Below are 15,243 nucleotides of genomic sequence, written 5' to 3' on the forward strand. Positions count from 1 at the left end.
CAAGAAGGACAAACTTTTCCATATTCTTATTCAGAACTACTGTGACTGTGGCCTCTTCCCTATGACACAGGAACTGCATTGCTTACCCTTGCTCATCTGTTCATTCCTGGACCCCAAGAATGATAGCAACAAACACATTACATTAATAAAATTGTCCAAGTCAACACCATGTTGATCTCCCCAGAAAGATAGGTAAAATAGAATGAGCAAAATTCAGACAGTGTTTACAGTAGGACACAAGATTTGCTTACTATGGTTTCTTACCCAATAATCCCTGATGAGAAGCAGCCATGGGCCATCTGCAGCCTGGGGAACTCTGTCATTTTAAATTCTTTGACATAATGAATGCGCCAGAGTCGTCCATTCCAAGACTAAGTAAGGAGATCACAACTGTTCTGAAAGAGACCAAGCTTGAGATGGCACATTTTATTGTAATAGTGTGATTTTTGTCAAGCAAGTACTCCTGGTTGGAATAAATGAACTAACTCCAGATTTTACACCCCACATATGTTGCAATGGATATTTAATGCATGCTTAGTCTTTCCTACCTCTCTCTCCTCCTGAACTGGGTAATTAGGGTAACTATTTTGTTTAATGTTCCAACCATGGTAACTTTTTTACATTTATCATACACATGTATATTTTTATCTATACTGTATATTAAAACCAGCATTTTCTGCCCCTCCCTCTTCTCTCCGAAAAGGATAACTTGACACCAAGTGACAAAAATTTTGTGTTCCAAGTTAAATTATTATTAGTGCCAATGATGACCAATTTCTTTTCAGAATCTGCTGTGTGTGTAACCGTTGCTTCACAAGCTGCGAGTTTATTATCTATCCAAATGGAGTCATGGCTCATCCGAAGTGTGCTCCAAACGAAAATGTGTGTCCTCTTACTGGCACAGTCTTTTAAGAAGCAGTATTTAACACCACAAGGTCTTCATCCCATGAATCAAACTCATTGGAAAACATACACACCCCCCCTAGTAGTGCAAATTCCAGAAAATCTAAGACAATAAATGCTGTACTGGCTAGTGTTTAATTAATTTATTACTATTTGAATAAGAACAGAATATGCTTGAGTTTACAGGAAGCAAGGATGAAAAAATTATAAATGATTTATTCCAATTATTGGTATTAAGTTGAATCTTAGTTAAATATTTTCTCACAATAAAAGTAACTTATCATAACTTAAAAGATTATTACATATCGATGATAAAAGTTTGCCCGCCATTGATATTATATAAAGTAGTTAGAACATTTAGATTTTTTTATTAATTATTCAGATTTTCTTATATGAATTATTGAAGAGAAAATAACAATTTAGTATTGGCCAGTTGTTAAGCACTTGGCTGAATTACAGTACAGTATACAGTACCACTAAACATAATTCATTATACACCATAAAAAAGACATTTTCTTTACTTTGTAATGTTCTGATTTTCTGATTGTTCATTATACTGTATTTATTCATGATACAATTAACATTAAAATATTTTTCTCTAGTAAATGATTTTCACATGAGTTGCAGATTTCTTAGTTTTTATCACCATTTGGAGATCTGCTTGCTTTTCTATGTTGAAAGAATAAGGTTAAGGATAAACAATACTAAAGAGGAAATTAAATAAATACCTCAGTGATTTGAGTTTAGTGGAGGAATTTTATATTTTGAAAGCTCAATTTTACTGCATTTCAGCCTATAATTTACCAAAGAGCCTCAGCAATGTGAAATCATACAGAAGCTAAGGAAAGAGCTATATTATCCAGTGATATTTTGATGATTTGTAACTCAATGGTCTCATTAAACTACATGATGAGACTAATAGATTGTTTCAATAAATGAAACCAGCCAAAACTTAATCCATAGGTTGAAGATGCTTCATAGCAGAAGAAAAAACTGGGCCATTAAGTATGGCTGTAGTTGGTTCCTTTACACATTAATTTTTGCAAAAAATTAAAAAAAAAAATTTCCAGGAGTCATTTATTCTATAGCATAACGAAATTTTTTAAAGACAGGTAAGATATTAATGTGCTGCAGTCTTAGTAAATTATTACAGGGAGTATAGGGAAAGGGAAGGCACTCTTGTCTTTGTATTATATTTAGGTTTTGCAAATAAAATTAGAGTTAAATTTCTGGTTTTGTTCCTTTTTCCCATCTTCTGTTAAAGAAAATTAATATAACATTTTTACACATGCAATAATTTCTTATTGTAGGCTGAAATGTGTTGCCTGGAAGTGGAATTAAACTGACGTTTCAACTATCTACTGCAGGATTTAGATCTAGGTACTGCTTCACATTTATTGAATTACTTTTGTTCATGTTCACAAGAGTAAAGTACTTGGAAGTACTTGGCAAGTTTCACATCCTATTCGCAATCATCCAACAGTGAGAAAGTGAACTTAATGTTTTGTCATTTGCCAAAATGTCGGTTTTCAAAATCTTCCGCATCAGCCAGTAGAAGACCAACTTCTCTAACTCGTGACTCCCTTTTGTCCATGGGGAGGAACAGTCTGGAGGTGTTGCCTTAAGTTCCTGGTCCTCTAAAGGTAAGGCCTGATAGCCCTCAAGGGACATTATAGGTGACCAGTCAAGTAAGGAATTACCAAGGGTGCCACTGAGCAGTTTTGGCTAGTAGTTGTCTAGGTCTTTCCCTATGAAATTTAAAGCAAATGATGAACTCACTGACAACAAACTGGTAGCATGTGGGACCTTACCAGACAAAACATGAACCTCACTGACCTGTCTTGAAGATTTAAATGCCAGTACAAAAGGCCATCTCCAGATTGATATGAAGTTCAGCAAAAGAAAGCTTCCTACAAAGGCTCATAAGGAGGCATTGTAAGACACTTAAGGAGGAGGGAAAGATCCAAGTTAAGAGGCTTTACCAGCCCAAAATTAACATTTCAAAATTCTGAATGTCTTTTCAACTCCACTGAAAAACATGTTGAACCCAACCATTTCAAACTTTGAGAGAATGGATCTATAACCCTTGATAGCAAGATACACAATCTTATACTGTATGCTGACATACAAATATTAAGATCAGCAATGAAGGGTATAACAGCATTGGCAGGATCAGTGGCCCTGCCATTACACCAAGAACAAACTTACACTTACCTCATGCAGGTTGCTAGATGAAGTCCTTGAAAGGCTTTGTTATGGATCCAGCTGTCTCTTCTACCAAAACCTTCCCCCTCGACTTGGCACCACCTTGACATAGTGAGGGGCCTCTTGAACCCCAGGAATTTTCCTGGGTTTGAGTCCTAGAGTCCCATATATCATTATATGTTTCTCTGGATTAATTATTGCAGAATTTTCCACTTTTGCTACAATTTATTGGACCTGATAAATACGAAACAATCTAGCTGGGACTGGGTTTATACCCGAAGCTAAATAGTGGGAACTGTGGTAGGACCATCAACTACCCAATAATGTTTGGACCTGCGAGGTAACAGATTGACGGCTGAAGCGTGGAACAATTTTTTAAGACTGGGCTGTGGATTCCAGGGGGAGGCGTATGGTTCTGGGGATAGGACTCTCGGCATTCTATCCGGTTTGCCCATAATATGATTAGGGTGGGGATGATTGTATTCTTGTAATACTCTCAAGTCCTAGCAAGTGGGTTTGGCTTACACTTGGGCCACTCTTATCATGTTGTGCCATCCCCTGTGGGGTAGGGTAGGGGCAGACATTTGAGTTGGTTCTCACTTGTGCCATTGGTGGGCGAATAAATTCCAAGAAAGGCTGATGATATCTTTTTAAAATTTTCAAGTTAAAATTTTTCTTATTCCTCCAATCTTTATGACTAGTCACTATAAGGATCGAGTACCCCTGGGCGCTTTGAAGATGATGTTTTGGCACAGATGATGACCTCTGCACCCACTTTGGGGATTGAAAATTCTCCAGATGTCAATGACTTCTCCAAAAATAAATCAACACAAAACATTAATAACAAAAAATTTGAGAATGCTCCATATCGAAGACTTACCAGTCAGTTGTGAATATGAAATGATCTTGACAGCTTTGAAATCATTTGGAACTGTCGTAGAAATCAGGATGAACTTCATTGATATTGAATCTAAATGGGAAGCTTGGGTTACCTTTAGTAGCTATGGTGAGGCTCTAAAGTCTAGTAGTATGATAAGTGCCATACAAATAGGTCAAGCTACAGTATGGGGAGCCTTAACAGACAAAGCCCCCCAAAACATGATATTTATGTGCCATGTAAATGGGCTCAGGATAAACCAGAGAGAATGCAGAAGTAAGGACTCCTAAACCTCTTATGTGGCTGGTAGCTTCAGCCAAGAGGAAAATTGTAACTGCAGTACATTACAACAAATTTTGCAGGTTTCCTCAGAAAAAGGCGAGAGGAATAAAGAGCGGTGATTTCTCTCGTTTGGGAAGAACACCGTTCTTATTCATGCCAAATCCACAACCCAAGCATATATGCTGACCTTGTTGGACATTAAAAATAATAAAATGATTATGAAGATCAAGCCCCACTTAAGCTTTAGTTATGGGAGAGAAGTACTATTTAATAAAGACCTATATGACATGACAGAAGAAATAATTTTAGAAATGAGCCCCATTTCAGTTTGGAGAATGAAAAAGGCAGCTATTGCCAACATGATCATTTTAACCTTTGTAGACTCTGAAGTACCTTCTCATGTCATACTTGAAAATGATAGGGTGCGAGTATGTCCTTTCCAGCAAAGAACAATACAGTGCTATCATTACTTTAAGTTTGGCCACCCATCAAAAAACTGCAAAAATGCTAAAATTTGTATAAACTGCTCTGGTGTCCATCATGATGATGAATGTAATAGAAAAGCAAAATGTGTTGTCAACTGGGACACAAATCCAATTGCGAAACTTACAAATTTGAACTGTCTGCACTAAATAAAGCCAATGCAGAGCATATAGTATTGGTTTTGCAAAAAGACAATTAGGACAACAGCTTAGGAGCTGTGCTCAAGTTCTAAAGCCACTACCCCTATCTACCACTAGGGGTGCAGTGGCAGCACCTTCTAATGTAGCAGGTGCATCAACCCCTGTGGTAGTGGCCTAGCCATCTGGGTCAGGTGCTCGGCTTATTGAGGCTAGAGCACAAGCCTCCAAGGAGGTAAGATGGCACTCAACCCAACCACCTTGGAATTGTCTCAGGTAGCATCTATGCCTGGTTTAATGGAGACTGAGGAGCAAAGGCACCAAAAGAGGAGACGTTCTCCCTTATCCTCTCCTCCATCAAATCCAATTAAACATGCATCACTTATCAGTAGATACGAAGTACTACGCTCGATGCAAGAACCCCAGCCTGAATTTAAACAAATTGATAAGAAAGAGAAACAAAATAACACCAGTAAATTGACATGTCATAAACCAAACCTGTGAAGACCAGTCCTTTCCCAATCGTCTCTTGATAATGCTCATAAACAAGAGAGAGTAAATTAGAAGGCTTCATCGAAAGGACCTTCCACCAAACCCAAAAAATAGTGTTCATGTCAACACCACAATGGAACTGTAGAGGTCTCATGGATCGATGTGAAGAGCTGAAGGTACTGCTCCAAGACCATAGCCCGCCCAGGTATTGTGTCTCCAGGAAACTAAGCTTGGAAGCACACAATATAATCCTGGGGTAAATTACAGCATGTATAATTCTCCACCACTAATCAGAGGTAGAGCTAAGGAGGTGCAGCAATTATTGTGCGTAAGTCATTGCAACACTCCTTGCTATCAATTAATACTGTACTCATCTCCAAGCTGTAGCAGTAACTTTCATTGTAGACAAGCAAATTACAGTCTGCTCCATCTATCTACCTCCTGATTTGGATTTCACTTATAATGATATTCATTTACTGATCAATCAGCTTCCTACTCCATCTATCTTCCTCCTGATTTGGATTTCACTTACAATGATATTCATTTACTGATCAATCAGCTTCCTACTCCTTTCCTCCTCCTTGGAGATTTTAATGCTCACAACCCCATTTGGGGTGGGAACACAGCAGATGCCAAGGGCAAGATGTTGGAGGGTATTATGGATGGTCATAGTAACACTATACAGTACTTAATAATGGAGCCATGGCTTATCATAATATCTTCTCCAATACCTACTCGGCTACCGATCTGAGCTTTTGCTCATCTAGTGTTCACACTGATTATGAATGGTCAAAAAAAAGTATACCTTAGTTTTACCAGACCACTGAGCTGATTAACAGCTCTCCTAGGGCTGGGCCGAAGGGTTAGACTTATTTTACGTAGCTAAGAACCAATTGGTTACTTAGCAATGGGACCTAGAGCTTATTGCGGAATCAACCACATGGGAGAAATGAATTTCTATCACCAGAAATAAATTCCTCTAACTCAGTGGTTAAAAAGTTAAGAATCAGCCCCTGGGGGTGGTGGATTGATATGGGGGGCGGTGAGGTGGTTAGGGGCGACAGGGTGGCATTAAGAGCATTTAATTTTAAGCAATTAAAAGCAAAAAAAAAAAAAAAAAAAAAAAAAAAAACACAGACTTAAAATTACCGAACGTGGGGATCCACGACTTCTTAGTGAGTTCCAGCCTGATGTGGAGAAACCGATATCCCTGCATCAGCACACCCATCCCATTAACAGTAATTGTGATGACCAAGTTTACTAAATTAAGTATGAAATACATCTTCGAGTTTAATATTGTTGTTTTCAATTTGAAGCAAACCGTCCCGCCCCCAAAATAATAATACTCGCGTGTGTGTATCGGCGGGAGGGGGCCGCTAGGAATCCATCTGGAAGCCAAGGGTGCGCCAGCCTGAAAAAGTTTGGGAAACTCTGCTCTAACTCTTCATCAGTCAGCAGTAAATGAATATCCAAATGGGAGTGACCACCTCCCAATTCATATAAAATCAGTCAAGAATTAGCCATCTGAGTCACCACCTAAATGGAAGGTAGATGAAGCAGACTGGAAGAAATTTAGCGAGTCTGCTCTCATGGAGAAGAATGTAAAATTATTTCCATCCATCTCAGAGATGTATAATAATTTTAATGACACTAACATCAACAGTGCAATTGCCTCTACTCCAACAACAAGAGGGAAGCCTTCCAGACCAATGTGCTGTGGCCAAGCAAATTAAATATTTTACAAAGCAAGAAGTCATGGATGTACTACTTTAATGGCATTAGCTCAAAAGCACCATCTAAAATGATTTGGAAGAAAATTTACTACTGTAAATGGCAAGTTTGTTCCTGAACCTCTGCCTACCCTTAAGATAAATGGTGACCTAATCACCCAACAAGAGGGGGTCATAGAAAAATTACAACATTTCTCGAGAATGTCAAGTAGTAAGAACTATTTTCGAGAATTCCAAGACAAGAAATGCCCAGATTTCTCTTGATTAAGTGAAAATTTTGAACCATACAATGCAAAATTTACACCACAGGAACTCAAAGATGCCTTGCTGAATAACGAACCATCAGCCCCTGGTGAAAGTAAAATACTTTATGAAATGCTGGAACATCTCCCAGAAAAGTCGAAGAAATTTCTTTTAGATATAATAAATGAAATCTGGGAAACTGTATTATTCCTAAGAGTTGGAAATCATCATTAATCCTCCCTATGAAGAAACCAAACAAGGATCCTTCTTTACCCAGCAGCTAGAGACCAATAGCTTTCACCAGTTGTGTCTGTGAGCTGATGGAAAAGATGATTAACACCAGACTTGCATGGCACTTAGAAACAAATAAATTGCTTTCTCCATTCTAGTTTGGCTTTAGGAAAACTACTTTAGGTCCCTTGCTCAGGCTCTCAAACCAAATACAACAAGGTTTTGCTAAACACAGCCAAACAATAGGAGTTTTCTTGATTTGGAAAAGGCATATGACACCACATGGCATTTTGGTACTGTAAAAAAGTTGTATAAGATGGGCATTAAAGAAAAAATGATCAGATTTATGAATTCATTTTTATCAGAGATATATTAAGGTAAGAGTTGGGAATCGTGTATCGCGACCTTTCTGACAAGAGGGAGTTCCTCAGGGTAGTGTCCTTAGTGCCACCCTCTTTGCTATTGCCATTAATTAAGTATTGGAAAAGATACCAATACCAGTAAAAGGCTCTTTATTTGTAGATGATTTGGCTCTGTACTGCACAGGATATGATGCAGCATCTACTATCAGGTTCCTGCAAAGAGCCATCGATAAAGCAAGCAAGTGGGCTAATGAGCAAGGATTTTGATTTTCTGAATCAAAAACTGTCACTGTTCGGTTCTGCAGACGCCGAACTAAGGAAACCATTCCAACTCTTACCTTAAATGGAACTATTTTACCCTACTCTACTCAAGTAAAAATTTTTATGAATGGTCTTTGATGAAAAGCTTACTTGGAATAATCATACTGACCAGTTAAAAGTGAAAGTGAAGAGATCACCAAATATTTTAAAAGTAGTATCAAACTTTAATTGGGTTGCTGATAAGAAATCATTGTTAAGTCTTTACTGTATAATGCAGTGTGTTTAAGTTAGACTATGGCTGCCAAGTATACTAATCTGCTTTAAAGACTAAACTTATGGAATTGGACATTGTGCATATTATGGGGCTAAGGATCTGCACTGGAGCTTTTAGAACTTCACCCAATGAAAGTATTTATGTAGACTCCCACCAGCTATTACTGGACTGAAGGAGGTATGAGCTAGGTCTGATATACACCATGCAGCTGAAAGCTCAAGAGGAGAATCCTTCTTTTAAGATCTTAAAACGGTGTGACTAAAGTCTTTTTGGAATCTAGATATTCAACACCATTTCACATCAGACAGCTGGGTGAACTGGAGGATGAAAGTATAAAGATGCAGAAGGTGCTACAGGTTAAACATCCTGCTATCTCTCCACGGTTTATTCCAGCAGTAGATGTATGCATTAAAAAGAGAGAAGAAAGATTGTCCGGAAGAATTCAGAAATAAAGTTTCTGGAGCATGATGAGAGGCATGAGCAGTGGTGTGTGTGTGAGGAGGGAATGATATATAAAAAAGTAATCAGACTCCTCATCCATATTCACTGCTGAGCAACAGCCATAGTTGATGCTTTAAATCTTGCATCTGATAAATTTAAATCCACAGTATGTAATATATAGTGACTCAATGAGTGTTTTAGAAGCCCTAAAGAATTTTAACCCTACTCATCCCTTAGAATGGCTTTATCTTTCTGTTTGCCACAAGTCAGTTAAGTTTAGTTGGATTCCTGGGCACAAAGGAACAGAAGGGGACGAATTGGCTGATAGTGAAGCAAAGGAAGCTGCAAGATGTGATTTCTTAACTAATAAAGTGCAACATTTGGATATGCGTCCAGTTATCAGATGATAAAAATGGCAGCAGAGATGGATTTCCCCCGTTTTATCCACAAATAGGATGTACAGACATAATAGAAAAAGTATTGATTTTGGAATTTGGTTTTTAATAGTAACAGAAGATTAGAGATCATCCTAACACAGCTTAGGATTGGCCATACCCGCTTCACCCACAGGTATATTTTAGAGTGAGCCAGTGCCCCAGTTTGTGCTCACTGTGGGGGTCAACTATCCATTGAGCACATGCTGGTGCACTGTCCTAGATTTAATTGCCTTAGAGCAAAGTGTAAAGACCATGTGTGTGGCCTGTCAGGAGACCAACCACCAAGATGAACTTTCCCTTCCGTGAGTCATCTGACCAGAAGAGCACACAGTCAAAGAAACACAACTTCTCCCATACGACTTTTTTACATATTTCTCTTTAACCATTATTGTTACATTTCATTTATGATCACCACTATATGCACTGCTATGCAAGCGCTCCGATCACATACTTGTAATGTTCAACTGAATCTTCTGTATCAAATTGTATGTTTCTGTCTGTGAACAAACACAGATGCCTAAACTTAATCCCTGTTTCGATGTGTTAGAGAGTAGTAACTGCGTTGCGGCTCTCACCAGCCAATAACCTCTGTGAAGATTCTGTACATGAAGCAGTAATAAACCACACAACCACCAGCCAGCATGTCAATCAGTACCTTCCTTACAAAAGTACAAAAGTACTATTAGCTGGGAAGACTATTTTAGAAATTTTAAATGATGGTTTTAAGGTAGGTAACCTTACGAGTTATCTGAAATAATCTGATTATTTTAACGAGATAAGATTTTAATATATTTAACAAAGGTTTTAGTCATATTTTACATATACATGTACTTACATTTTAAATATAAAAGTTTTATATATATTTATTTTTTATTGGTTTTATTTAATAGTCTTCTTTTTTATGTTCATATTTTAATACTGAATTTTACTATGTTTTCACTTATTATCAATCAAATCATTAATTTATATATTTCATCTTTATTATGGCGCTGAATAATCCTGATGGATTCCAGCGCTTGGTCTTCAAGACCTAAATTTTATAATCAATCAATCTAAGAAAACTTTTACCTCTGAAGTCTTGTTGGATAAACTCCAGGCATGAAAACAAAGATTGTCAAGGTTGTTGGGGAATGTGTGTTGTGACAGTGAGGGTTCATGAACTTTTCCCTGATGTCATCGAAGGGAGGTATCAGAATCATCCTTGTACTGATAGAGCACAGATCTTCTCCAATGCTAACCTAGTGATGCAAAATGGAGGGAAAGGTGAAAATGCTGAAGTTGTCCCAGGATATACCAATAAACTTATCCTTAGGGCTGCTAGGTTTAGTTGAGTTCAACAATATGAAACATAAGCTTGTGGTTCAAGTTTTTTGCTGACTTCCGTACCAACATGTGCCTTGCAGATGACATACTGCATGCAGATTAAGGAAATCTGCGACCACTACAAAAACTCATTTCCCATGTTGAGACTGTTGGCTGTTACACTCACCTTTCCACCATTATGAAGTTCTTGACTGCCAGTCACCACAAAGTCTCAAGATTGTGAGGTCCCATGATTTTGCAAGTATGCCACCATCACTGTGTTGTTTATAATGATGCCTGTTATTCATACCAAGCAGCAAGTAAATTCTGGGAGGTCAAAGATGACCCTTAAATTAAAGCTGATTTGCCACCACCTGCTCTGCAATATCCAATCCTGTCACCCCAACTCTGACATAATGCATAGACACCAATATCTCTGTGGAGATAGGAACCAATATTTCGTTAGAGACACCTGCAGTACTCCTACATAACAGTCTGTGTAGTCTTCTGCTAGAGATACTGTTGACCATGACCTTTAGATCTGCAGCTGGCATGACTGCAATCTGAAGCAGATGTGTGGAACCAAGTTTTCCAAAGAAACAAGGTGCCCCATCAGGAAATATCAAATTTGGGCCGTGTGGCCTGGCGCAGGTGTCAGGGAGGCCAGTCACTGCTGTGAAAGCAGAGACGAATTTTTAATAAAAAAAATTATTATTAAAACTCTCACAGGCAACACTAAGGCAAAAATTATGCATATCATTCACATTCATAAATTTTAGGAAATGCATCCTAATGCTCAGTAGGTTCATTCTTATGTTCAAGAACAAACCCAACTCGAGTAACATTTGTGAATTAAAGTTTATGTATAGCTAACTGGGATCACATTACAGTACTGTACTGAGATTTGCCTGCAATTTTATATAGTCCTAACCAAGATAAATGAAGTTTATCTGGATTAAGAATCAATACTTCATAATCAACATTGTTTTCTGTTACTAGATTTTAAATCTAACTCAAACTTGACAGCTGCCACATTAAGGTTGTTCTTGATATCAAAGATTGTAACTAATTTCCCCCTTAATTCTAAGACATAGGAATACACAAACATTACAGTCTTCTTTCTTGTTAGTAATCAACTCTTGTAAGACCATTAATGATCACGGAGCTGTCTGGCATATAAAATCTCAAAAGGAGAAAAATCAGTTGAATCACAGGGTATTTCTTGCATTGCAAATAATGCTGCTGGTATATATCTACACCATTCTGAGGGCTGTAATTCTGAAAGTTTCTTTAAAATACTCTTGAGAAGTTGATGCTGCCTCTCAATTTTACCGTTGGAAGCAGGGTGATATGGTGTAGAAAAAACTGTTTAATGTCCAATAATTTATGTGCCTTGCATTTGTTTGTTCAGATTTAAACTGTGTTCCTTGGTCCGAAACAATTTCTGTTGGTATCCCTCCCTGGAAAAAATATTTATTAAACCTTCAGCAACTGCAACTGATGAAATTTCCTTCAATGGAACAGCACCTGGGTTGTTTGAAGCATAATCAAGTGAGATCATAATTAAAGCCATATGAAACAGGAGTGAAAGGTCCTACCAAATCAATAGCTACTTTTGAAAAATGGGTAGTTATTACTGGCAATTTTTGCAGCGGTGCTCCAGTAATCTTCCCAGGAGGTGTCTTTTCTGGCACACATTACAGGAACAATAGTACCTATGTCAGAGGTCATTCCTTTCCACCAGAGCATCTCCTTAATTCTATCAAGTGTCTTCCTGTCTTAAAAATGACCTGTAATAGGGACATCGTGTGAAAGTTTCAAAACAAGAAGAACAAATTTAGATGGGAAAACCAAGTGTTTCTTATGCATAAGGTTAGTTTTGTGAAGTTACAAGCCTGTAGATTAGATTATTTTCATGGATAAATTTACATTTCAACCAATTATTTCCCGACACAATCCTGCCACTGTAACAATCATTACGTATTTCCTCGAGATCTTTACAGTTTTGCTGTTTCTGTCGGAAAGAATCATGAGAAACATCAAGATTAAAATAAGGTAAATTCAGTGGATGAATTACTTCTCTAACATGTTTCCTGGTGACTGCCTTGACTGATAGAATCCTAAGAGAAATATGAAAAGTCATTAGAAACTCCTTTAATATTCCCAAGAACAACTGCACAGTATTCAATAGGGGTTCTTACAGCACTGATCTAACCAATGAACCAATCACATTTCAAGTGTAGGCTACATTGACTACTGGAAATTTATCTTTCCCGCCCAAGCAGTCAATACAGCAACTGAAACAAGTTTGCAATTCTTTGAATCAGGAGCAGGCACAATACCTTCTGAAACAACAACACCTGTACACCCAGTGTCTCGCAGGATGGTCCTAACCCAAACACCATTACTGTACCCGAAATCATAGGACCTGAAACCTGTTTTTACTGCTGAGCGCTGTTTTGACGTCCAGACTACGTCTGTTTTTTTTTTAAATTTTACCTTCTCAGGACAGTTTGAAGAGCATGTACAGTACAATGTTACCTTAGGAATACCTCCTTATTTACAGTAGCAGTACAAGAAAAGGACTGGCCATCCTTATTCCTAACATGGCTGTCACCGTGCTGATGCTCCTGCTCACTTTTGGATCTTGTGTTCTTCTTTGGGGTATGATTTATGAGCAGATGCATGAATTTCTGCAAGTTTAGCCATTTCTTTATGGTTAACTGAATTCCTTTCCTACAAGCCTAATATCCTTAAGAAGAGTAGCTAGAAATTGATATTTTACCATTGCTTCTCCTATAATTTCATACTTCTATAAATACCTAACCTATCAATGTAAAGATCAAAAATACCAATAAGGTGTTGCATAAACTGATGTTTTCTTTTATATGGGTTCAAACTTAGTAGTTCAAAATTCCTGTCTATAATATCCACCGGTCTTCCTAAATCCTCCAAACAGAAGACCTTTTAAGTAGGTCATAATCATTGGTCACAATGGATAGCTAAAGCCCAGGCATCTTTTTTACCACTTATGTAATTCAGCAGTTCTGTCAAATGGTCAAACCTTGTCAAATAAGCTGTAATATCATCGCCAAGGCAATGACTTGGTAATATCAACAGTCACTGATATGGGCCTATTATAATTACTATTTGAATTGAGGTTAAGAGACATCTAATTTTGCGACGGGAGAGGGCAAGTGTTTGATTGACGAATTTGATTCTCAGGAACATGTACTTAGGCTATACTCTGAAAATAGTAAAGGATACGTAGGTTCTTCCAACAATTTATGCAAATCACCAACGTTTGCTTTGTTGTTGTGATGTGAATATTTCCATAGAGTCCTCCTGGGAACTAAGGGAGAAAGGCAGAAAGCAGATTTAGTGTTAACGCTGATGTAGTTTAGGCTAGTCCTTTCTGTCTCATATTGATAAGTTACAATTATTAACTTTTGATTCTAGTCGCCTTTACTTTAAAGCTTTCTTTTCTTGATAGGTATTTGCTCGTCTATGTTTACTATGAATGTGTACCTGATTTCTTTAGTAGTGATTGTGCGGGTGTATCTTGACAATGTCTTAATAATTATTACGTATTTTGAAAATTAATCCTGTTAGTGGATTGCAGCATTATCTGTTGTACAAAATAGATCCTACATTCAAACTATGGAAGGACGAAGGTGCCTTATTAGGTGTGTTTGGAGAAGAAACTTGATGAAATTTGTATAAAGAAGGATTACTGAAGCAGATGAGAGGATAAGGAGAGCTCATGAACGTGAGAGAATAAAAGCAGAACAAGACGACAGAGATAAGCACGGTTATGTGAGCACCAAGAGAATGAAGAGATTCGAAAACATGAGCTGGAAATGAATAAAGTCGAATTAGAAAAATGAATAAAGAGAACAGCACTGGTTCTTCCAGTATTCTGTAGTACCTTTGTGTCCTTGCTGCGATGTGAATTTCAAGGGGAGCCGTAGTAAAGAAAAAGTGAGTATAAAAACCTAGACGAACGACGATAGAGGCTGCTCGCGCGGAGTCGCGCCTCTTCTGATCGCGAAAAACAACTGAACCTTTGCTGCGACTTAAGCTGCAACAACACTGCTCATCTCTTACTTTAACACAACCTGCTTTCTCCCTTCATTCCTAGGAAGGACTATGGAAATCTCATCGCAACTCGAAGACTTCAAGTACAAGTTACCTTGTCCAGTGTTCATGTGGCGACGAGACTAGTTCCTGCGTTCCACTAATAACGGTATACAACAACGATGAACATTCGTTCTGAGGCACATTAGCTGGTACTGACCTGCACGGTGAACTGATGTAGCTGCCACAACTGTCATTAAATCCGATCACCAATAAGAGGATTTAGGCTTGCAGTGGCGGGGGGGAATGGGGCACTGCCTCTGTTTGGCTAATTAACAACTTCAGATGGGATGCACTTTAAATTAAATAACCTATTCGAAAACTAGAAATCCAAATTTCACAGGTATAACAACTAGTAATATCCCAAGATCTCACTGTTGCTTGATGAAGCAGGAGAAATTTATTTATAAGTAAAGCGTACTCAAGAATGGACGAAAATTAAAAGA

At 37.9% G+C, this 15,243-nt stretch overlaps 1 protein-coding gene and 1 long non-coding RNA gene across 2 annotated transcripts in view; one reads left to right on the forward strand and one right to left on the reverse strand.

Moving 5' to 3' along the window:
* LOC136838870 (transforming growth factor-beta receptor-associated protein 1-like) overlaps positions 1–2,129 on the forward strand; it is a 213,997-nt gene extending 211,868 nt beyond the window's left edge. Inside the window, exon 17 of the mRNA XM_067104535.1 lies at positions 786–2,129. Within this exon, the coding sequence (XP_066960636.1) occupies positions 786–912 (127 nt within the window). The 3' untranslated portion in view covers positions 913–2,129. The remainder of the gene's footprint in view (positions 1–785) is intronic.
* LOC136838874 (uncharacterized) overlaps positions 1–15,243 on the reverse strand; it is a 530,691-nt gene that overhangs the window by 107,146 nt on the left and 408,302 nt on the right. The window contains exon 5 of the long non-coding RNA XR_010853148.1: positions 265–395. This is a non-coding gene — a long non-coding RNA (uncharacterized lncRNA). The remainder of the gene's footprint in view (positions 1–264; positions 396–15,243) is intronic.

Source organism: Macrobrachium rosenbergii, chromosome 5 (assembly GCF_040412425.1).
Source record: "Macrobrachium rosenbergii isolate ZJJX-2024 chromosome 5, ASM4041242v1, whole genome shotgun sequence".
NCBI lineage: Eukaryota > Metazoa > Arthropoda > Malacostraca > Decapoda > Palaemonidae > Macrobrachium > Macrobrachium rosenbergii.